General features: G+C 46.7%; 1 protein-coding gene across 7 annotated transcripts in view; it reads right to left on the bottom strand.

The window, feature by feature from the left end:
- Positions 1–24,125, bottom strand: part of COLQ (collagen like tail subunit of asymmetric acetylcholinesterase) — a 58,440-nt gene that overhangs the window by 13,766 nt on the left and 20,549 nt on the right. For 2 of the 7 annotated variants that reach the window (XM_063113828.1, XM_063113823.1), the window contains exons 2-12: positions 15,793–15,890; positions 14,543–14,644; positions 11,388–11,432; positions 11,032–11,058; positions 9,249–9,320; positions 7,575–7,637; positions 7,057–7,083; positions 6,352–6,396; positions 6,133–6,168; positions 3,376–3,456; positions 2,285–2,383 (exon numbers count right to left, since the gene is read on the bottom strand). In XM_063113828.1, coding sequence (XP_062969898.1) covers positions 2,285–2,383; positions 3,376–3,456; positions 6,133–6,168; positions 6,352–6,396; positions 7,057–7,083; positions 7,575–7,637; positions 9,249–9,320; positions 11,032–11,058; positions 11,388–11,432; positions 14,543–14,644; positions 15,793–15,890 — 695 coding nt within the window. Of the gene's footprint in view, positions 1–2,284; positions 2,384–3,375; positions 3,457–6,132; positions 6,169–6,351; positions 6,397–7,056; positions 7,084–7,574; positions 7,638–9,248; positions 9,321–11,031; positions 11,059–11,387; positions 11,433–14,542; positions 14,645–15,792; positions 15,891–23,795; positions 23,879–24,125 lie in introns of those variants that run through there. The other 5 variants (XM_063113824.1, XM_063113829.1, XM_063113826.1 and 2 more) reach the window with 5 other exon arrangements.

Consider the following 24,125-nt stretch of genomic DNA (forward strand, 5'->3'; position numbering starts at 1 on the left):
ATGTCTGCCCATGAGACATAAGCTCCCTGGGGACTGGAATGTGCCTTGTTCACCTCCCTTCTCCAGATCAAATGAGGGGGAAGAAAGAAGTTGAAGATAGCTTTGCTGATCTGTAAATCAGGAGATTTCACCTTAACCATGAGACCCTGGGTAACTCACACCATTGCTTTGTGCCTCAGATTTGTCATCTGTAAAATGAGGCCAGTAAGTACACACCCACATAGGTTTGTGTGAGGCTGAGAAGGATCTAGAGGTGAAAATGTGGTTTGCACAGAACAAAGGTCTACGGGGTGGAGGGGGGAGGACAAGCTGATTCTCACAGCAACTGGCCTGGTTTCATCTTTTTCTCACAAAGTATTTCTTAAATTCTTAAAGACACACCTACAGCTACAGCCTTTCCACATGGAGTGTCCTCTTCGTTGCCTACTCTGAGAGCTTCAAGAGCAAAAGTCAGGCTCTTGGTCCCCCCAAGGGCTGCCCATGGGAGTGACATCAAAATCAAGGCTGCTGCATGCTGTAGGTTCTTCCTCTGAGCAATTTGCTGATTGTCTACTCTTGCCCTGGGCCTAATCAGGACAATGATTGATACCTGACATCTTTGGCCTGGCCCTCCTTACTACACTTGTACCCTGGCAGTCTTGCTCACCTGATGAAACATAATCTTCCTCCAGTCTGGGAAGCAAGTATGCTGGGGACACCTTTCCAACACAACAGTGACATGTGACCTGCCACCATGTCAACATGGCCCTGGGAGCCCTCCTGGTAATGTCCAAGGAGTTCCTAAACTCTTAATATGGGACCCTTGAGGACAGCTCATTTCCAGTTCCATCCTTATGGAGGGTGTTCTTAAGCCTTAGCCCAAGCTGAAGCATTCCATGCAGTAACCAAGATGGGTCCCAGAATGGCAAAGGAAGTCACACCGTCTTAATATAGCCATGGTTAAGGCTTGTTTTTCTAACAGCCACGTCAGCTGGCTCTGAGCACAGGAAGTGCCACAGCTTGGAGGAGCTGGAAATGTTCCTCGATTCTACACCAGCAGTAATGGAATATTCTGCTTATCGGTCATCTGCTCAGAATGGGCCATGTCTCCATCAGCCAGACTCACTGAACAGCACTTTCCAGGAAAGGCATTCTTTATTCCTTATTTGCCACAAAGTTGGTGTGGGAAACAGCGGGTCTCTCAGCTCTGGCTTTGAAGTGAAGGGGTCTTGGGTAAGCAACTCCACCTCCCTGACCCTCTGTTTCCTTGTGAATAAACTGAGGAGATTGGACTTAGTGGTCTCTAAAATCCTTCTGGCTCAGAAAGTCTAACCTGAAATCCCTTTTGGATTTCTGATTCTCAGCTTTGGATTAATTTACAATAACCTCCAACAACTCTTAGTACCACTGGCCCAACAAACACTCAATGTATAAGACTGCACGCTAGGAAATTAATTCACAGTAAGAAGAAAATACCATGGTAGGCTTCCAAGGCTAATGACTCAAGTATCTGGTGACTAGAAAGACACCAAGGATTCGGAGCACACTAAGCTTGTTTATAACATCTTGTAGGAAGGTTGAGCTCATTTCTCTAACTTCTCTGAGCTCCCCATTGTGGTTTTGGTATAGCTTTTGTGATTACTGCGACTGAATCGATCTCAGCAGCGTCAAGAAATAGCCTTCCTGGTTTTGGCTCTCACCAGGAAAAGACAAACACTGCCCAAGAAAAGAACTGTAGGGTAGAAGCTGGCAGGTTTCTTGGACTCCAAGCATAAAATATTTTGGATGGAAATCATCAGTAGGGGAGAGAGTGATAAAAGAAACACCCCATCCCCCCCTTTTTTTCTTTTTCTGAGCCTAGTTTTTAGAAAATTAGAATCTGCGGCATCCTTGTGAAGTCACAAGGAATATTGTGACTTCAAAAGTTATTATGCAGTCTGAATTCTCCAGATTGCAGCCTGTGTCATTTCTAAACTCACTTGGAAAAGAACACAATTGGCTTCACAGTGTTACCAAGGTCCTGGACCCTGGCTGCACAATAGAATCACATGCACAGCTTAAAACAAACAAACAAACAAAAAAACCCATGCTGAGAGCCCATTCCAGGTCAATTATATCAGAGTCTTGGGAAATAAGGCCTATGCATTGGATACCTTGAGAGGCAAATGTGGAACTACAACCATTGTACTTACTGTGGGGAATCTGTATTTAATCAGCCTCCCAGGTGATTCTGATATAAGCTAAAGTCTGAGAGTCACAAATATAGCCTAAGGAAATAGTTTAAAGAATGGAAAAAGTTTTGTACCCAAAGATGTTCACCTCTCAGCATTATATATAATCTGGTTAGGCCTCTCTTGTCCAAGCAATCTACTGCTGACTCATTTACTAAGATGAAATGTAGACACTAAAAAAATAAAAAAAATAAAAGAGGATTAAAAATACTTAATATCTGCAGTAAAAAAAAAGAGTTTTTATTGTGATCTTAAGTTAAAAATTTAGGATTATAATAACAATATATTGGATGTAAAAGAAACAAACACCTAAAAAGTATAAAAAGAAATAATACTGGAAGGAAATATACCAGAATGACACCACAATCACCAACAGTGGTTATGCTTGGGTGTTAGGTCTTTAGATGATTCCCCCCCCCCATATTTCTAAATTTTCCAAGTTTTCTGTGGTGATTATACATTACATTTACAGTGGAAGGGAGGTAAAAAGCCAATTTTGACAACCAAAACAGTAAAGGGGCACATCTTCTCTCAGGAATGCCTGTCCACTAGAGGAAAGACCAGACGTTTCTCCGAGGCACTCAGTCAGCACCACAGCCAGCCAAGGCAAATGCACCTTCCTCTTGTTACATCATGTGGCTTAACACGAGAGCTGCTGACCAGGGAGAGCTCAGAATGAATGATTTTCCCAAACCCTTAACAAGCTCAATTAAAAGGGTCACTTACAAACTGGGGGCCTGACTGGGGAAAAACCACCCTATTGTTGAGACCCAGAAGATCCTTCAATAGCAGAGAAATATCTGGGTTCTTCTCTAAAACTCTGTTTGTGTCTGGGACACTGAGGCAAAAAGCAGGTTTTCTGGGTAATTCCCATATCTGGCTTCCTCTCCCACTTGCTTGGGTTCAGATAGACTTGTTCTTATGAATCAAAGACCCATTCTTGCTTCTAGCCTTGGACGCAGTTTGAATGGGGCATCCTGTTTCATTTGCCTGGAACTATGGTGTGCCTAGAGAAGCCAGCAGTTCCTGAAAGCACCAGCGCAAAGGACACTGGAGTCTGGGACTATGGAACATCTCTGATTGAGCCCACCTCCTGCCTCTCCACACACCCCCAGGCCGGGAGGTCTTGATCTGAGAGGGTTCTGGGAAGCTCTGGGATTCTTACCTGCTTGCCTCGTTTTCCTGGTCTTCCCGTGGGCCCTCGGTGTCCTGCTATGCCAGGCTCACCCTTTGGACCCATTTCACCCTGGAAAGAAGAAACAGAGAAAGTAGGGCATGCAGAGTGGGCACATCTAAGCAGGTCCATCCAATCACTGGCCACGGGGGCAGTCTACTTGAGCATTGCAAATCTCTTACAGATGGGCTGCCCTGGGAGATTGGGAGAGTGATTTGGTCATGTGAAAGGTAGACACATTTTTTTAAGGAAGAGGAAGGGAAGGAGAAGGTTACCCCAGGTGGGTAATTTATTGCCTGAGAGAGACAAACCACCATCCAGAATACCCAAAGGTTTGTGTATTTCAGTCACATGCATGCCTGTAACACCATAAGCTGTCTGGGGAAAATGCTTCTCTTTTAGTTGAAATTGGACTGATATGTTGTGCTTTGTAGGTTTTGGTTTTAGCACAAATCCAAATATAAGGTTTTTGAATGACTGCACACAGTTTTGCCAACTATCACCTTTGGGAAGTTTCTGCTTATTTAATGACTTTTACTTAGCATTATATATTCCCCCGCTCTTCAGTAAAGATTGGTTGGAGTTCCAGTTCACTTCCATTTGATTGAGATGAAAACTCCTTTTGTGGAGAGAGATGTTCCAAACATATGATCAAATATTCAATATAATTATTGTGAAAGGCACAGAAAACAATATGAACAATATTCCTAATTGAAAAGCCCTATGTCAAACTATCAGAACCAAATGCACCAACTGCAGAATTTCATAGTTCAGGGCCAACTTTTCCAAAACCCATTTCTCCACCTTAGCTTCTCTCCTTCTTGTGGGATTCCAGCCCCACTTCCTGTTTCTTTGCCTCGTGAACTCACAGGGCACATCATTCCTACCCTCCGTAATCCTCCTACAGCCCAGAATGCACCACCAACAAGATAAGTTTAGCAATAGCAACCAAGAGAGTTTCTGTTAGTCAGCGGAAACTATGAAGAGCTGCCCCAACCGCTCAGAGAGAACAATGATCACCAGGCACCTTTCCATGGGGAGATCAGAGGAGGTATAACAGTGGAAAATTCTAGGGAACACCACTATACAATAAGGATCACACATAAATCTGTGAAATTATGTCAGTTCAGACAGTGTCATGGATTTGTCCCTTCCCAAGCCACCAATGTCCTGCCTCATCAAGAACTGTCCTTAAATTTATGATTTCTTTGCAACTCATGGTGTCCTTCAGCATTCAGGATAGGACAGATTCCATGTGGCCAGGGAGATGGTTGCAGTTTTTCCCTGGCTGTTTAGAGGGGTCCAAGGGATGTCTTGTTTGGCTGGGAGAAAACAGCAACATAAACAGTATAAATGTTTTAAAGAGATTGTCAGAAGGAAGTGTGGCTCTTCTCTTCACCAGCTGAGAGCAGCCAGTAATTTCTTGATCTAATTTCTCTCCTAAGACCTAATTATGGTTATCATATCAGCTCTGTCTTAAAACAGCCTGCCATGAAAAGGGAAGAAAACTCTTTAAATGGCAAGTCTAGTAAATGGTGCAGAGGCCAGAGAAGCTGTCATACTTAATTTTACAGTAATTTATTATTCCTTGATGTTCACTGTTACACTGAATGAAAACCTAGCTTACATTTTTTTAATGAAATTTTTCTCTTTTAATGTTTTATTTAATTTTCTTATATCATTCATCTATTTTTTTTTTAACCCAATACTCCATCTAGGGTAACAGCTTAAGGTAAGTAATAAATGATAATAAATTGATGCATGATGACTGAAAATGTTTAAATATGCTTTGCTGACTGGATATGGTTAGATAAAAATCATTCAAGTTTGGAAAATAAAACTTTAAGATGAACTTAAAAAATTAAAACTACTAAGAAAACATCCCATTTGCATGTTTGAAGAATATTATGGTCTGAGACCTAGGTTAAAATAACAATTTCCAATGTTAGTGCCTTACATTGGAATGTTAGCTTAGGAGTTGTTCTAAATGGTCATTTATGCACTTCTCTCTCATTCTCTGACACCTCCCCTCAGCTCACCCCATTTTTCTTCCCCAAACCTTAACCCTAAGTAAAAGTTTGCAAAAATCTGTCAGTCAATTTCTACCTTCACAATTTTTGTCATACCTGCACCCCTCTATTGTTGTTTACTGAATTTTTTTAAAGTTACCTGAAACTGACTCCTTTTTTTAATTAAGCCTTGTCCCAAGCAAGACATCCATTAAATAGTTAACTATTTAAATAAAAAATGTAACTATCAAAAAAACTTTACTGTCATCCAATTGACATTACTTTGTGTACCTCCCTCTGGCAGCATGTGGAAGAGGACAGAGTTTAGAGTTCAAGCAGCAGTAACATTAACCCAAAGACGCCTGTGTTTTGCACCAGGGCCTGTGGGCTGAGAGGGACCCTGACCATTGCAGCTCCTATCTGAGTCCCTTGCCATGAAATGTTCCACTTTTGAATATTTCCATAGTCCTCTAAGAAGCAGGAAAAGTACAGAAGGGCCGCTCTGCACGTCGATGGGACATACTTTCCCTCCCATGGGACTGCAGGTAGGTCTCAGACCATCCTGCCACTCTCTCCCCAACCTGTAAGGCAACTTGCTCCCCACCCCAAATCGGAACCTTCACAGGTAAACCCACTGTTCCAGTCTGATGAACAAAGATGTGGTGTTCTTTTTTTGCTGTGCTTAAAGGGCTGATTTTTTTTTTACCAAGGCCTATTTTCATTACTTCTGGGTACTTACTTTCTGCCCCAACATTCCAGGAAATCCCGGGAAACCCTGTGAAAAGAGCAACAAATATTGTGGCCACCTCTGAAACGACACTCGATAGGGCTGTGACGAGCCTGGTCAGACGTTCTCAAAACAGAGGCCTGCCAGTCAGTCGATCTTCCAGCCCATGGCGGGTGGGGTCAGGGCCACCACTTCCATTGCAGTTTATCATTTCTATGGAATGGCCATTACCTTTTCTCCTTTGGGACCCAAGTCACCCCTTTCACCTCTGGATCCCTAGGAGGAAACCACAGGAGAGAGTCAATGAGCTAATACCATGGGGTGGGGGTGGAGGGGGAAATTGGAGCATTTCAAACTGAAAAGCTCCCTAAGCCAACACCCTCATTTTACAGGCAGAGAAACAGACTCAGAGATGTTAGGCAACTTGCCCAGGGAAGGTATGCTTTGTGATCTACCTTCTGTTTGGAACCCAAAGTCCTCTTGCATTAATAAAGGACAACTCACAGAAAATTCTGAGTCCCAGATTCCCTCCCATCTTGTAGGAAATGTCTCCCCAGTTTCCTGCTGGTTTTTGTTTTGGGGACAGATGAGGAGGTTGTGTGCTGGAAGCGTGATCTACAGACACACACTCACCATCTTCCTCCAGTGCCCCACACAAACTGTTTTCATTCTCTGCCCGGCACAACCTTCATGTGCTCATCTGCTGCACGTGAGGGGCCTCTACCTCCACTGGGAGCTCGCCCCAGCCTGCTTGCCCTGCTTCAGGAGGCCCCTTACTTGTCTCTCAGCCCACTGACCAAGGACAAGGGAATATCTAGGAATGGTCACTTCAGTTGCTGACCAAAGAGAGGCCCAGGCCCATCCTCTGCCCATCACTGACTCCAGAGCCTATAGCCCAGACCAGGCTCTGGGATGCCACCAGAGAGAAGCACTAACCTTTTCCCCTCTGGATCCAGGGTAGCCCTAAAAAAAAGCAGAAGGTGCATTTACCATCAGCCCTGTAATAGCTTTAGGTTTGGAGCAAGAGTAAAGAAATCCCTGAATGAGGTAGCAAGGTATGTGTCTCCACACTGCACTTCAGGTTTTAGTGGGGCTGCGGCAGTAAACACAAAGATGTCCCAGAGAGCTGTGTTTACACCATGCCTACAAAAACATTACTTTTCTCACCCCACAAAGACCTGAACAAAGGTTTCCATCTGCTCTGTTGTCCAGAGGCTTGACCTTCACTGCCCAGGAGAACAGCAGAAATCATATCACTACGTCCCTGCATCCCAGGGCATGATGTCCCCCAAAGGGCTAGTAAAGGCAAGCACCCGGGCACCGAGCTCTCCAACATCAGTGACATTTCCCAGCCCGGGACAGCAGCCCCTCCCAGGCCCCATCTTTGCAGACAGCAGCTGCTCCAGAGCTCTAGTGAAAAGACCTGGGGATGTTCATCTGGACCACACACTGACCTTGGAGCCCATTGGTCCTCTTGACCCTGGCAATCCCGTCATACCCAGGTCACCTTTTTCACCCTGTGGGAATTAGAAGGAGGAGGAGGGAAAAAAAGGCCCATGATGATATTTCTTAGAGAAACTGAACCAGGTGAGTCATGGGCAAGATCGGGATAGAACTGGGGACATCGGGGCTGGCTTATGAATCTGAGGTCCCCAAATGCCCCTTGCTCCTTCCCAAGGCTCCATACTTCACCTTTCATTCTTATATTTGAAATGAAATATAAAATGAAAACACCCAAGGTGGATGCTCACTAGGATGCTGTAAATGGTGATACTTGATCTTTTCCTAGAGAGGGTAGGAAGAAGCATGAGGGCACTGGAGCCTCAGAGAATAAGGTGTCAGCACCCCCAAAAAAAACTCCACCTGCTTTGCTCTTTGCATAGGGAGGGCCTTTCAAACATCTCCATATACTCTCACCCTAGGTTTGCAGCCAAGTAGAGTGAACGGCAGCCTTTGAATGCGTACTACAGAGGCGAGGGACTTAGACTCATGGGTGGGCTCTGCGGCCCCTCAGAATGCTTTGCAGTTGGAACTTCCAGCACCCTCTACACTAAAAAACTCTATACCAGTGCTAACCAGTAGAAATACAAGGTGAGTCACATACTTAATTTAAAATTTTTTTAGAAATCACATTAAAAGTAAAACTAAAGTGAAATTAATTTTAACAATATATTTTATTTAATGTAATTAATTTAATCTTATCATTTCAACATGTAATCAATATAAAAAATTTTTAATGAGATATTTTGTATTCCATTTTTCATAATAAATACTTGAAATCTTTGTGCATGTTATGTTTAAAGCACATCTCAATTCAGGTGCTTAATTTTCATCCAAAATAGTCGATCTGTATTTAGATTTCATAAAATTTATAGTTGAAAAAGCAGATTCACACATTCAAGCTGCTCCAAACATACTTAAGCGTTTTCAAATAACTGAACTGAGTAAAGGCTTTTAAATTCAAACTTTAATTAAAATTAAAAATTCAGTTCCTCTGTTGCACTAGCCACATTTCAAGGGCTCAATAGCCACGTGTGGCTAGTGGCTGCCACATTGGAAAGCTCAGCTTTACACAGTGGATTTTTAAAAGAAATATCCTTGGGACTTTTCCTAAGAGGACTGGAAACATGGTTTTCTGCTCCCGTAATACAGCCAGTAAGTGAATCAGAGCAGATGGGACATTCACGTGCCCTCCCCTGCCTTCCTCAGTTAACATTCCTGAGTCACGGTCCCTGCACCCTTCAGTCTATGACCACCAGTGAGACTGGGTAGTATGATTACCCCCTGCCAAATCAGACAGCTTCTCAGACACAAGTCTTTCTTAGCTCATCTCAGGGAAACCAAAGAATAGGGTGCTAGTTCTCAGGACAAAGGAGAACCAGGACCCCAGAAAAGAGGGGAGCAGACCCCATTTCTCCTCCCTCAGGAGCAGAGCTGCTGCAGGGACCAAGCTCTTGCAGTCCAAGGGAAGAAGAAAGTGCCTGGGGACCTGTGGACAGTTCTCCAGCTCTCCTCTTCTTCCGCCTCTTGAGTAAGTGACTCACTGACTTTGTGCCAGGGGCCAGGGCAGCTGCCATCTTCCCCCCTGTTCTGACACCACATGAGCCCCAGGAGTATACCACACTTACCCTGGGTCCTTCAGGGCCTGGCCAGCCAACAGGCCCAGGCATGCCAGGAACACCTGGGGGACCAGGTCTGCCCTTCAAAGACCAAGAACAAAAGTCAGGACAACTGGGTTTGTTTCCCTACTTCCAAGAAATAATATTTATTTCTGGGGCCCAGAGGGCAGTGTGGAGCCTCTAAGCACGGCCCCCAGGACCCTCATCCACACCCTGCAAAGACTGACAGCCTAAATACTTGGGTCACTTAGGTGCAAGTGAAAGCCCTTAGTGTCACATTGCATCACCAAACAAGATCTTATTCTCCTCAAGAAATAGAGGGTGGTGGGAAAGGGATTCTATACTTCTTGAGCTTTCGACCTCTATCACCTCCACACACCTGCCCAGCCAAGCATTCCCTTCATTCTAGTGGGTTCTCCCCAAGGATGTGCTGTGGAATGAGACAGGATTATGTTTGGGGAGCAGCGGCAGATGCTGCTGGTACTCCCTCAGGATCTTTTTCACCTGCTCGGGACACCCATCCCCCTGTGCTACAACTCATTCCAGTAACTTATGGACCTTCCCTTCCTGCAGCTCCCTTACTTCAAGGCAGGACAAACTGTGGGGCTAGTCACACCCCCGAGCTCCCTAGGGATCAGGCTGCTAAGGCTGGACTTCACCTGATACCACACTTGCCTAGCCTCTCCTACTCGCCTATGGGCTCCTGATGACAGTGCCCCCTCAGTAACTTATTCACTTGTACATGCCATCTCTGTCTTTGCTTCTAGGGAACCCAACCTAAGCCAGGGGCTATGGAAGAGCAAGCTCTGCAAAAGAGAGTGGGAGCAGGGACTAGGGGTCTATTTTAACCTCTGCATGCATTGGCTAATTTCACAGTTAGCTGGAGATGTGAAGGGCTTAGCCCCTAAACTAGAGAAGCCAAATGCTGGCATGGTTACTGGTTTCTACTCTTGTCTCCACATCCTTGGTAGACATCACTAATCAGTCATGGCCCTTGTTAGGTCTGAGCATGGAGACAACTCCAGGATCCTTTCCAGCTGGACATACCAGACAGCAGCTGTGCCTTGGCTGGAGTTGTCATCTGTGCCCTAAAGTGTTGTAAGTTTGCCTTGCAAAGACTCATTTAAGGCTTTTGTCAACAGTGAAACCATTTGAATAAAACATCTAACCAGAATTATGGTAATTTATATTCAGAGCCCTGGACATCTTTCTTGGCCTAAGTTTTTTACCTCCTTCTATCACCAAGACCTAGAAATTCAGTGCCAGTATCCACTGACCACAGCATGTAAAACAGGCTGCTGGTTTACTCCCTTTTGACACTTATGAGAGTCTTGACAACATGCGTTTTGTTCACTCAGAGCTACTGTGACCTTAAGTAATTCCTGTTTATTTCAGCTGAGCCAAAAAGCAAAAGCCATTTGTTTCTGTCTGCTCTGGCACTTTATTTCAGTTTAATCAAATTGACAGAGTCATTTTATGTCATTGGTTAGGGCCTTGGAGGGTTTCTCTGATGGGTGGCAGGCTGAGATGGTCTGAGGCTGGGGGAAATTTGGCCCCTGGGAGAAATCTGAATGCCTGGCAGTAGCATGCTCCAGCTCCTGGCCAAAGGAATTGGCATAAAGGGCAAGGTTACTGCTGTCATCACTGGGATGGCAGCACCATCACTGTCCACCTGGGCATTGGTGGCCCCTGAAGTGATTGCTGGGCCCCCGCCCCTAGGAGTGCACACACACTCATACACATGTGGAGCACAGTTGCCTGTGTGATGCTAACAGAACAGCATGGACCATACCTTCCTTCCTGGTCGGCCAAGCTCCCCCTGTGGATGGAGAACACACATAAGGAGAGGCTCCTTTCGAAGAGAAGTTCTGGAAGCAGAGGGCTTAATAGGGCTGAAGACTGGGCATGACCACATGGCTCAGTTGCCTGGCTGAACACAGCACCCCTGCCACATCAGTGGGCCAAGTCACAACAGCCAGTGGCATCCCACATCTGCAGCAGAAGCCCAGTCATCCTGGAGCCCATCCTCATGCACTAAGGCAGAATCAGCACGTTTGAAATCTCAACCGGAAAATTCTCAGTGGCACCCCCAGAAAGCAGGCCAGAATCACCAAGGAGAGGTGGGGTGAGGAAAGTGGTGGCTCCTACCTTTTCTCCCTTTGGTCCTGTCTTGCCAGGAAGCCCCGGTGGACCCTAAACAATCAAGATAAGAAGTGAAGAAAGTATATATTAAACCAAGGCAGGACTGGGAGGGAGGATCTTGGTGCACCGGGCTCCTGCGTCAGCAGCCTGTTCTCTGTGCAGATGCCAGGCTCCAGGGCCCCATGGAGGGCCCTCTCAAGCCCTCCAGCCCAGTTCCCTCCTCTCCATTCTCTCTCCTCATTAGTTTTCTCTGAGCTGTGTTCCCAGTGGCACCATGATTGCAATGCTTACACAGGGACTCTCTGTGATTTTAATTTTCTCCCTGGAGTATTCTGGTTGCCTAAAACATCCTGAGTGCTTGGTGAGAGCAACTAAAGAGTCTTGAAGAAATCCCATTTGCTGAAAACAAGCTGCTTTACCACCTTTCATATCTTTTCAACTCATCCTACTCTTACTCTTCCCCAGAGACCTGATGAGAGGGAAGTTAAGTTTTGCACACAGCAGCAGCCGACTTAGAAATTCCCACGGTTGATCTGTGAGGATCAAGTGCCAAATAATTCCCCCTTCTCTCCTTCAGCAGCAAAAGTCTGCTTTTTTAAGTAAGATATTAACAAGGTAGGCAAGTAAACAGTACTTTTTTGTCCCATTGCCACAAGAGTGGGGTGACTCAGCTCAGGGACTCTAGAGCCCATTGCACCAAAGCTTTGCACATCCACAGCCAGAACACAGCTGCTGACTGCTCACAAGTTTGGGAAATACTCAGTCAGTAACTGTTTTCCAAATTCCCCAGGACAGCAGAGAAGAAATCCATCAAACTCCCCCAGGCCCTTGCTGCATCCCCTAGATGCATAGGTGAGCACGCATAGTGCAAAGCCCGTTTGAGATATGATTTCTACAGGATTTGTCCCAATAACACACAGCCCCCTCACCGAGTGGTTCCCAAACCTATCAGCACATTACAATCCCCTGGGGATCTTTGAAAAATCCCAAAGCTCAGGCCATACCCCACACCAATTAAATAACAGTCTCCAGAAGAGGCACAAGCATGCGTAATTTTTGAGGCTTCCCAGGGGATTGTAATGTGCAGACAGGTTTGAAAACCACCGTCTTTGGTTTATGCACTTTCTGTGCCAGAAAGGGAAGGAGAGAGAGTTTTCATTCCATTCTTTTGATTCCCTCAAGCCTTAGCTTTTTCATTTCTTGAAATGGACCAGAACTATTTTATGAGAACTATTTTACTCTGGCTCAGTGCTTCTCAAACTTCAATGTGCAGATGAGTCACTAGATTCACTTGGTGGAGGGACAATGTGTTGTTAAAATGGAAATTCTCGTTGAATGGGCTTGGGTGGGGGTGAGATTTTGCATTTTTAACCAGCTCCCATATGATGCCAATGTTGCTGGTCCACAGATCTCACTTTGAGTAGGGCCAGCATTGACATTGTGCTCCGAGGCAGCTGAAGTGGCTGTACAGACCACCACAGTTCGGCAGCACAGCCTCCATATGACTCGAATGGGATTGCATGAGGTCAGAGATGTGCAAATGTGACTGGAGATCTGCTGTTCTGAGGTCAGCAGAAAGTCCCCATTCTTTTCCATGCTCCATGGGTTCTCATGTGTCTGAGATCTGTCGGGATAGACTGCTGGTGGTGGGAAGGTAGAAATCCACCTTAGTGGATTTCCAGCTTGACTTTCTGCAGACTTCCCAGCTTTCTGTGGCAGCCTCTGGCCAGCTGTGGGTTCGAGGTTGTTTTATTTACTGCATTCAACAAATATTTATGGAGAACCTACTACAACCCATGCAGTGTTGTAGCCTGGGAATGCAACAGTGAGCCAAATGGACAATGTCCCTGTCTCCAAGGGTTGGTAAACTTTTTCTGTAAGGGGGCCAGATAGCAAACAACTCAGGCTTTGCAGAGGCCATATTTTGTCTCTGTCACAACTACTCAACTCTGCCCTTTTAGTGCAAAAGCAGCCACAGACAATGAAATGCTAGTTACAGAAAATGGGCTGCTGTGGGATTTGATCCACAGGCGTGGTTTGCCAACCCCTGCCATAGAGCTTACATTTTACAGAGGGGAGACCAAACAGACCAAGAACAAAAACAGGATGAGAAAATTATGCAGAGAATTAAAATATGTCATTGTGACAGACAGCACTGGTGGTGGTAGTGGTGGCTGAAGAAGACATTTCTTTGGAGGTGGCATGTAAACTGAGTTCTGAGTGATCAGAAGGAGCTGGCCATGATAAAAATCAGAGGGAAGAACACCCCAAACAGCAGGAACCGCAAGTGCAAAGGCCCTAAGGCTAAAGCAAGCTTGAAGTGTTTGAGGATCCCAAAGATGGTCACTGTGGCTGAGTCAAGATGCAGGAGATGCAGGTCGACTTCTGGGGGGCCCTGCAATCCCAGGTCAGGCGTTTGGCTCTTGGTCTTCCAGTGATGGGAAGCCACAGAAGGGCTTTCCCAGGAGTGGGTCACAATTTCTATGCCTCTGCATGAGAAGGCACTTGGGGAACTGCTCCTTACCCTCTCCTTCTCCTCCCCATGGCAGGCCCGGAGCCCCAGCCCACTGATGGAGCTCCCTCTGAGGCAGCCAGAGAAGCTGCGAGGCTGTGAGATGGGACTCCTGGACGGTACTCTTTTGTTTGTCCAGGAAGTCACTTCTCTAGCATTTTGCCTGTTCCTCACTCTTCCCTTTAGCTTTGGTGGAGGGGGGGGGGCTGCTTGGTAGCAATATCTGGGGGCCCAGTGAAGCTCAGGGTAACAAGTTCCTCTTTCCTTCGACTTTCCTGCACTAAACGCAGGCACCTCTGGGTTTACAGTTGGGGTCAGTGCTCACATAAGGGGCACTGTCATCAAATGTTTGATGATAACTGTTGTAAAAACCACATCCATATAGACAACATCTCATTTGATCCCCCCAACACCCAGTGTGGCAGGGGGAATTAAAATCCCCGTGGTGAGGAAATCAAGGCTGAGTGGCCAGAATTCACTCAGAGGAGAACCAGTGTTCTATCCATGTGGCTCTGGAGGGAGGCAAGCTAGAGAAGGAAAAAATAGCCCCACATTGCATTAAAAGGGGCAGACACTAAGAGGGTCTGCCCAGTGGACATCCCTGCTCTAAACAGAAGACAGCAAGAGGGGCTTGGTAGAGTGCACTAACCTGGGGGCCAGGAGGCCCAGGGGAGCCAAGCGAGCCTTTCATGCATGGGGACTGCGATGTCTCGAGTTCCAGAATGAGATTCTTCATGTCTGGGGAGAGAAGCTTCAGTGCAAAGCAACACAGCGTTATAGGTCAGACCTTGGGGACAGAGGAAGGGTCGCCACCCTGAATACAGACCTGCTCCACGGGCAGGTCCCCAAGACTGGAGGTCCCTGACACCCCAGTGAGTGTCCCAGGAAGATGACCTTTTGGGCCAACAGTTTCTATTCTCTCATTTGCTCTTGAAATGTGTCTGGCTTGAATAGATTACAGAGATACAATGGCCACTTTGGATGGAGTTGGGAAGCTCATTTCAAGAGCCTTTATCCAATTTGTAGGACAGCACTGTCCAATAGAAATATAAGGCATGTCACCAATGACGGCCACATTGCAGTTTTAAATTTTCTAGTAGCCAAATTTTTACCTTTTAAAATGGCAAAAAGAAACGAGTGAAATTAATTTTACTAATATATTTTATTTAATCCAACAGACCTCAAATATTATCAATTTAACATGTATTCAATATAAAAATGACTGAGATATTTTACATTCTTTTTTTCATATTAAATCTTCAAAATGCGATGTCTTTTGTACACTTCCAGCACATTTCAACTTGAACTGGCCACATTAAAAGTGCTCGATAGCCATGTATGGCTAGTAGCTAGTGGATTGGACAGTACAGTTCTAAGAGCTTCCAGAAAGATCTGAGACTCCCAAGTCCCTACAATGCTCCTGCCTGTCGTCCTCCAGGACAGCCTCCCGAATCCCTTCTTTCCCTCACTTTTTCCCTCTCACACCTCAGTGTGGCTGCAGGAGGCCTGTTTCCCGGTCCCTTCATGGAAATGGTCTACGTTAGACATGGGCTGTGGAAGGGAATTTCGTAAATACTTGGGGAGAAGAGAAACCAAAGGTGACATTCCATATCTGAGTAGCTGAGGAGCACCCAGAAAGTATAAATTATAAATTATAAATCACCGATCTCCTTGTTTGTGAGACCAGGGGGCACTTTGCTCAGTCCAGTTCCCTGCTGGGGAGAAACTCCCACCGTCACCGGGAAGCCACGGGGCACGGACGCGCCCCAGCGACGCAGAACGTCCGTGCAGGGCTCCACCCCCGCGTGAGTGACTGACGGGTCCTCAACGGCGTCGCGGGAGGGGGGCGGGGCCGAGGAGCCCGCGCATGCGCTCTCGCAGGAAGCTCGTGCTACTCACCGGGCTGCGTCCGGCGCGGAAGAGGGGCGGCGGGCAGAGCGGCGGCGGCGGCGGCGTGGGCGGGCAGCAGGGCCGCTTCGGGGCCGGGCCGGGCAGGGCTGTGCGGAGAGAACCGCGCTCGTCAGCCTGGGCTCCGCGAGGGGCCTCCGCCTCCCCGCCGGCCCGGGGACACCCGCGCCAGCCCGCACCTCCCAGCTGGTGTCCTGCCCGTCAGGTGTGAGCGGACGTCTGTCTGCTGCTGGACCCTCCCCTTGCCTTTGCCAAATTAGGATGGTTCCTGGATGGTGCAGAGGCTATGAGCGCTTCTTCAGAGACTGACTTGTCACTTGGTAGAGGTGGCAGGGAATGCCGAGGTCACACAGACGCATAGTGTGCCCCCATTAGTCGGGGAGAAGGGAGTGTGCGTTAATCACTTTGATACTGTACTCAACTTTGTCTAGATAGGGAGGCCGCCAGGGCTGGAGGGAGCATTCATCTATTAACGGAGCCCAGACCCGTGATTTAAAACACGTGTATTGACGCCACGCTGTACACACACGTTCGAGTGCCACCTGTCCCACCAGAGTCAGTTTCATGTCTCAGTCTGTGGGCGGCCTAATCCCAAATGTGAGGAGAGGAAGAGAGGGCCCTGACCTTTAGAGTTTTATTTTCACGTGGAAACTCGCCTGTGTCAATGTGGTAAATGCTAGATGTTGAAGTTTGCCTTACAAAAAGTACGCACTTCCTAAATTACAGCCTGATAGATTTCTACAAAGTGAACATACTGTAGAAACCAGCACCCAGATCAAGACACTGAACTCCCCAGCACCCAGAAGCCCCTTGAGGCTCCAGTCTCTGCACTCCCCACCCCATCCTGAATTCTAATCCCAGGATTTTTTTTTTTTTTTTTTTTTTTTGCCTAATTTTGAACTCTGTATAAGTAGAATCATACAGTATGAATTCTTTTGTTTGGCTTTCCTTGCTCAACATGTGTTTGTGGGATTGATCCAGGTTGTTTGTAGTTGTTACTGCTGAGTAGAGTTCTGTCATGTGACTGTACCATAATCTACTTGTCCGTTCTGCCAAACGTTGATGGCGTTCATTGGGTTGATACCACCACACACCCACCAGAATGGCTAAAATGAAAAGGACAGAAAATAACTAACATGGCAAAGATGTGAAACAACCGGAACTATCATACCTTGGCTGGTGGGAGTGTAACTTGGTGCAACCTCTTGGAAAATTGCTTTATAGTTTATTTTAAAGCTAAACACAGACATACACCATAGCCTAACAATTTCAATCCTAAGTATTTTCCAGCAGACAAGTGGGTGTATTTTCTTCGAAACACATGCAGGAGAATGTTTGTAGCAGCAGTATCTATGATCACCAAAAGCTATAATTTTTCAGCTCCGAGTTTTGGTCTCATGACTGTAGCCTCACCTCCACCATATGCAGAGCCTCTGACCTCACAGAACACCGCTGCAGGTCGCCCCTCACAGGCAACATAGCCTGGATCCCAGTTTTCAGTCTGATCTCCCAGCAACCAGTGTCTGCCTGCTCTTTCCACCCTGCCTCAGACATCAGGCAAGTGCTGGGTGCTCTCGGAAGTTGCCATGCTGTGGGAGCTACTTGCGTGAGCTACTTGCGTGAGCTCCAGCACCCCAGGAATGGTTGCTCGTGCACAACTACATCCTTGATGGAGGAGCATTCGTGCCACTAGCCTGTGCCAATCGTCCTCAGCCCTCTCAGACCCAGTGCTTCCTTTTGTGAGAAATATTTTGTAAAGACACTTTTATTATCCTGAAATGAAATTCATAAGTAGTACAACATACCAACATACAATTTAAAAAATCAATATAATTCTCTGAATCTGATATAAAGGAGAAATATAAGAAAGTGATTTATGATGTAAAAATGTACATTTTTATTCTAAGTGGGCAGGCACAACCACATCAGAATACATGATGCTGTAGTCAGATGCTTGCCCCTATATGTGAAATCACAGTGAATGTAACAGCTACAAATACAGGTTGTGGAATCAGCAGCTCAAATGTTACAAGGGATATGTCCACCATGTGAAGTGATTTTCTGAAATGATAAACAACACTGGGTAAAATTCCCAACCAGACAAAGCACAATCATCAGTCAGTAGTTGTAGTCTCAGAAAAATCAGTTCATAACAGTGCAAAAAAATATTTGTGTAAAAGAGAATTTGGTTTTAGAACAAGATGATTATATACAGGTACGAATATTCCATGGGACATTTCAAAGTCATATAGGACGGGGACAATTTTGTACGATGTATGATTCTGTCCCACCCTTTGCAAGACATCTTTCACCCCTGGCCCAGCTCAACAAAGGCAGTGGTGCCACCCATCCCAGCCACTGAAACAACCACAGATACCCTTGAAAATGTCCAAAATGGCCCCTTGAAAATAGTTGGCCTATCCGATGCTTGGTGATTGGCTTGGTCACAAACATTTCCAAAAATCCAGCACCTCAACACCAAAGCAGCATGTGCTTCAGGACATATAAGTTAACAAGTGACTGAAGGAATTCAGAGAAGCAAGAGCAACAAGTGACCACCAGCTGGGGTGGACATGGGATGCTTCCTGGAAAAGTCAGCAATTGTGCTAATTCTGGAAGATTAGGGAAGATTCAGACAGAAAGTCTTCCAAACCAACTATGTGGGGAAGTCATGAGTACTTAAGCTAGGCCTTGGGATGGGGAGGGGGTGATGGAAGGAAGGAAGCCCTCCCAGGGAAAGGGACAGTGTTCTGTTCGGAGCTACTTTGATTGTAAGAAGCAGAAGTCCACTCACACTGGCACAGGGGATAGGGAGATTTACCATAAAGCTAACAAATTTCAGAAAGAGCTGCAATCCAGACATCCACTGGGACATGACACTCTCCTGGTACTTCTCTCCCCCCCCACCCTGCCTGTCTCCCCATATCCTCTTTTATACTTCTTTTTGTGCCTCTGTTCTGTTCAATCTTCTTTTGTGTCTCCTTCACTCTTCCCTGTCCCCCCATGACAGCGGATCCAGCCTTGCCTCAGCTCTTTTACTACTAGCATCTGTGTTGTCGGGAACAGTCCTTTGTAGCTCTTATTTCAAATATCCATAACAGAGACTCTGATTGTCCAGCTAGGTGACAGGTCACTGGGATGGCTGTTCAGAGCCCGCCCATGACCAGGCTCAGGCCCAGTCTTCAGCAGGATCTCAGGGACTGTTGTCGGCTCAACAGAGGCTGTGGAAAGAGATTCTCCAGAGGAGGCAAGGGCAGCAGACACTCCAAAATATGTCAAATACAGCACAGAAGTGAGAAGGTTCAAGGTGGTGATCTAGCAGGAAAGAACACTGGGGAGGAAGAGGGGCAGGAAGAGAGGCAGGAAAGCTAGTTTGGGGCAAGATTGTGCAGTTTTGAATGCCCCACCAAAGGGTTTGGGCTTGATGCAGAAAGCAGTAGAGAGCCACAGCAGGTGCACAGTGAAAGACTGACATGATCAAAGTGGTGCTGAGAGAGCACTGTGTGCAGAAAAGGTGGGGCGAGGATGAGCTTGGAGAATGGAGAGCCTGCACAGAAGTGGAGTCAGTACATCAGGGCCTGTTCAGGTGCAGGAGCAGTGAGGACTGGAAAGCAGGGACTGATGCAAACAGTAATAGGGAGAAAGAAACTGGAGACCATTGCCATGTAGGAAGGAAAGAGGAGGGAGAATCAAGGATGATTTTGAAGTTGTAGGGGACCCAGGCAACGTGGTCAGAGCATGAGATAGAAAAGACAAATGAGGCACTAGTTTATGAGGAAAGTTGCCAGATTTGGTGTTAGACATTTATTTGTTTGAGTACATGCTTTGCCCGGCACTGGGCCAGGCCTTGTGGGAGGCAGAAAGATGCCTAAATGGTGCCCCTTACTGTAGATGAAAGGCTTTGAGAGCTTGGCGGCCTTCCTGCCCACACCCCACTCTCTGCCCTCCCACACCCAGCCCAGCCCTGTCTACTCTCACTCATTCATCAGGAACTACTCAGATGCCACCTCAGCCAGGAAGATTTCCTTGACTTCCCAGGCCAAGGTTGAGTGGCCCTGCCACGTGTTTCTCTGGGTTTACCCCTATGTTAGCTCTTCTCCATGGGGTGAAACTGTTTCCTTGTATCTCCCTGACAAAACTGTGCTTTCTGGGAGAGAGAGAGCCAGTTTTTATCCCCAGGGTCTAGTACTGCACCTAGGCACTCAACAAATGTCTGCTGAATTAATAATATTAACAACAAACACTAAGTACAAGGCACTATTTAAGCAGTTCACACGTATAAACTCACCTAATCCTCACAGCAGCCCTGCGAGCTAAGTACTATTGTTATCATAATCATCCCCACTTTACATATCAATTAACTGAGACAAAGAGGTTAAGCAATATAGCTAGTAAGTGACAGAGTCAGGATTTGAACCCAGGCAGCCAGGTTCCAGAGTCCTTCCTCTTGAACACTACACTTTGGCTGCCTGTGGGTAGAAATGGAGGTCAGGAACTAAGAAGAAGGCAAGGGGCTCGCGTAAGAACTGCTTGAGACTATAGTATCAGTGCCCTCCAGCCAAAGACTACGGAGGACGCACCTGTAGTTGAGCCAGGACGGGTTTACTGACTCGTTACAACGAGGGAGAACACACACCAGAGGGAACAGAGGAGGAGCTCAGTAAGAGGATGTTGCAAAAGATTTATTCTGGGATTGGGGCTTTTTCTGGGTGATTTGGGGAGAGACTATGGGGAGGCAAAGTCTGGCTTTGCTCTAGGTTGGATGCTGTCAGAAAGCAAGGGCTTTTCTATTATTGGGTATCTTAATTCTTATCTGGAAGAGAACAGAGCAGGACCAAAGCTGTGATTGGTTAAAAAAAAGAAAGAAAGAAAGAAAGAAAAAGAAAAGAAGAGAGAAAAAGCAAAAGCAAGAAAGGAAAAAAGAAAAAGCAGCAATCACCCATATTAGCAAGGATAGGGGAATGTGGCTGGATATTAATCCATTTTCTATTGCTTATAACAGAATACCTGTTACTGGGTAGTTTATAAAGAAACAAAATTTATTTCTTACACTTTTGGAGCCTGGGAAGTCCACAGTCCAGAAGGTGCATTTGGTGGGGGCCTTCTGCTTGATGGGGGCTGTGTACACAGTCCAGAGGCAACGAAAGGTATCACGCGGTGAGAGTGTCATGAGCAAAAGAGTTAACATGCTCGCTTGCTCTCCTTATAAAGCCGTCAGAACCACTGCCTGATAACCCATGAAACCATTAACCCCTACTCCATGTATGGATTAATCCATTCAGGAGGGCACAATCCTCATGATTCAATCACCTCTTTAAAGCCCCACCTTTCAAATACCATACTCGGATTTCCCACCCTCTTAACGCTGTTACAGTGGGAATCAAATTTCCAACACGTGAACTTCTGGGGGACACATTTAACCCATAGCAGAGGTAGTCTTGTTTTCATCTGTATTCAGACACGATTATAGAGTGATTCTTGCTTTCGTCTTGATGTCACAGAGTGGCCCTGTCTGATGTTGGTGTTCTGTGAAAGTGTTGATGTGCTGTAGGAGAACACCGTGCTGAACTGTGAGTATCAGATCAGCTCCAGCTGTTATGGGCTGCTTTTCTCTTTCTTAGTGGTAAGAAAATAATACAGCTATATTGTTACAGAACTTGACATTAACGCCAATGGTATTCCTCTTCCAGTTTCTTTCCTAGAGCATTGCATAGCTAGGACCCTCAGTTGCTCCACCCCACCTTGGTATGTGGAGAAGGCTGGCAGGCTTGCATTAGCCCCAGAACCTTGTAAGACCCCCAGCTAGTTTCTCTTCTGCCAAAGCAGACAGCTATGGTTTTCCACAAAGCCTCCCTTAGCCAGGAACACCTGGGAAGCTGGCAGGTCCACACGGCTAATTCACATATATCACCATTTATTTTTCCAGGCCATATACGACCTCCAACACCTTCCTTCACCCAGTACCCTGTGTGGCCTTCCACGGACAAAAGACCTTGTATCATTTAAAGCCATCACTTCTCTTATTCTCTTCCTGGAAACTGGAGACCTCTTCAGTGAACGGAAATTATCACTTGCTTTTCCTGCTGAGACATCTGCACTGCTCAATCCCCACCCCACCCCATTCCTCCACACCCTTTCCCCCTTGACCTACTTCATTTTCAGCAGGTGAAGGCCACATCTATTTCCACCCCTCCCCCCACTCCCTGGAGCTGTTTGTTTTTAGCACAGTCTAGTTATTCACAGCTCATTCCAGTTCAGAATATTTCCATCAGGTGGACGTGTTTGCGAGCAGCTTCCCCCTCTCTCCCTCCCAGTCAACTAAGCCAGGACTTCACATGTCTATTTTGGTGTCATCCTAGTGGCCTGTAGGTCTCTCTCAGGACCATGCTGTCTCCGTGGAATCGTGTCTGAGCTCAGGGTCCAGTCTGGGAAAGCCACAGAAGGCTCTGTTGTGATGGAAACAGCCATGTGTGTGTGTATACGGAGCCTGCAGAAATCTGGGTGCCCTGCATGGCAAAGCCAGAGGCAGCTGCCCTGGAAATACCAACTATCACAGAATTGCAGGGCCACCGGCCCTGACTTAAAGACACCAAAGACGTGTTGTATATGGCCACTGCATTGCCACATTATGGGTAGTTGTCTAATACAGGCTTTTGGCAAGTGTTTGGGGGTTTTTTGCTGTTGTTGATGCTGTTTTTGCCCTTTGGACTCAATATCCACTCTTGGAAAGGAGCCTTTCTCCTGTTTCATTTCGAGAAACTAAGGCACATCCTTGGAAAATGATTCACCCCAACTCACTCTTGGAAATACAAAGACTTATATCAGAAAGTGTGAGTCCAGGTGCAAGTGGCCTTGTGAACTGGTACAACTCACTTTCTCAACATGAGAACCAGTTTCCTCATCTGTACCATGAGGGGTTTGGCCTAAACCATCTCCAAAGCTTTTTTATAAATACGGTAAAAGGATCACTAATGTGCCCATCTTCATCTCCCCACTGGCAAGACTAGCCCATCAATAGGTTACTAGAGACAGCATTTTCCATTTCTACCTCCTGTCTTTGCATCAAGCAGCACTCCTCAAATCAAGCAAATGTGTCATTAGAAGCCACCAAAGGAAAGAAGTGACATAAACACCCTGCCTTAGCAGGATGGGATAGTTGCAGGTGCAGCCGTGTGCTACCATCCTGCCCTGCTTGTCCAGTTGGTGGACTAGTCAGCCTTTCACTTCCTCCTCCTGCTGCTCTGGGGCCTTTCTCTGCCTGTTGGAACTTGTGCTGAGAGAGCTGGGGATGAGGGAAGCTGAAGGGGACTCCCCCACGGCATTGCCCAGCGCTCTGACCATGAGTTGGACGTCTCAGCTGCAGTGAAGTTCTCATAGTAACTGACTGCAGTTTGCCCTGACTCATGAATACCAGAGAAAACTTCGCCTTACAACTTTACTTCAACCTCCACACATAGCACACAGACCTTGAAAAACAAATTCTGATCCTAACAGTTGCAGGTAATTTGAATATCTTTGAAAGGCCGTAGTAGAAGTTTGCTATCTGCCATTTGCCCCTGGGTGGGCATGGGGGGCAGGTGAGGACACAACAGACAAAGAAAATGACTTGGCAGTTTGGTGGCTGCTGCCTCTGAGCCACGATACCCAAGCCATCAGCCTGGACATTGATGGACAGCGTCTCAGCTACCCAAAGCTGGGGGTGGGGTGTAGGGGGACCCACAGAACATGATTTTACTTCAAAGCCAAGGGAGTAGCAGCTGCCAGCCTGCCACCCTGAAGTCAGGGTCACACGAGGGGCACACACAAGTGCTTACACACAAGCATATACGCCAGATTCCTAACAACTCCACCGTCAACTCCTCTATGTTGCAATTCCAAACTGGCCAAGAAGTTTAAAACTTAAAGGCTGCTAAAAGCTCCCAGAATAAGCCTTCTTTCCATAGTCTTTTTTCAGAAACAATGCACACGCACGCACGTACACATGCACGACTCACCCAAGCAGCAAGCTGAGTAACAGAGCAGTCCTGAAAGGGTGAGCAGATGAGCAAGGCTGAATGATGGGCCCGTCATCGTGGGGCAAGGCCCAAGGAGGACTGGCCAGGGAACACAAGCTGGAGACAGGCTGAGACTTGTCACGCCCCTGAGTACTCCCAGAGCCTGGCCTGCTTGGCATTTGGGGTGGGAGACGGCCAATCCCTGCTTTGATGTTGTTTCTGCCCCAGATGCCAGGGGTCTGGGGGTCAGTCCTGGGCTCCCAAGAGCGGGAATGGGTACACAGCCCTGCTCTGGCCACCCATAAACACTACTCTAGGGGAGGCTTGGAA

Source organism: Cynocephalus volans, chromosome 11 (assembly GCF_027409185.1).
Source record: "Cynocephalus volans isolate mCynVol1 chromosome 11, mCynVol1.pri, whole genome shotgun sequence".
In the NCBI taxonomy this organism is placed as follows: Eukaryota; Metazoa; Chordata; class Mammalia; order Dermoptera; family Cynocephalidae; genus Cynocephalus; species Cynocephalus volans.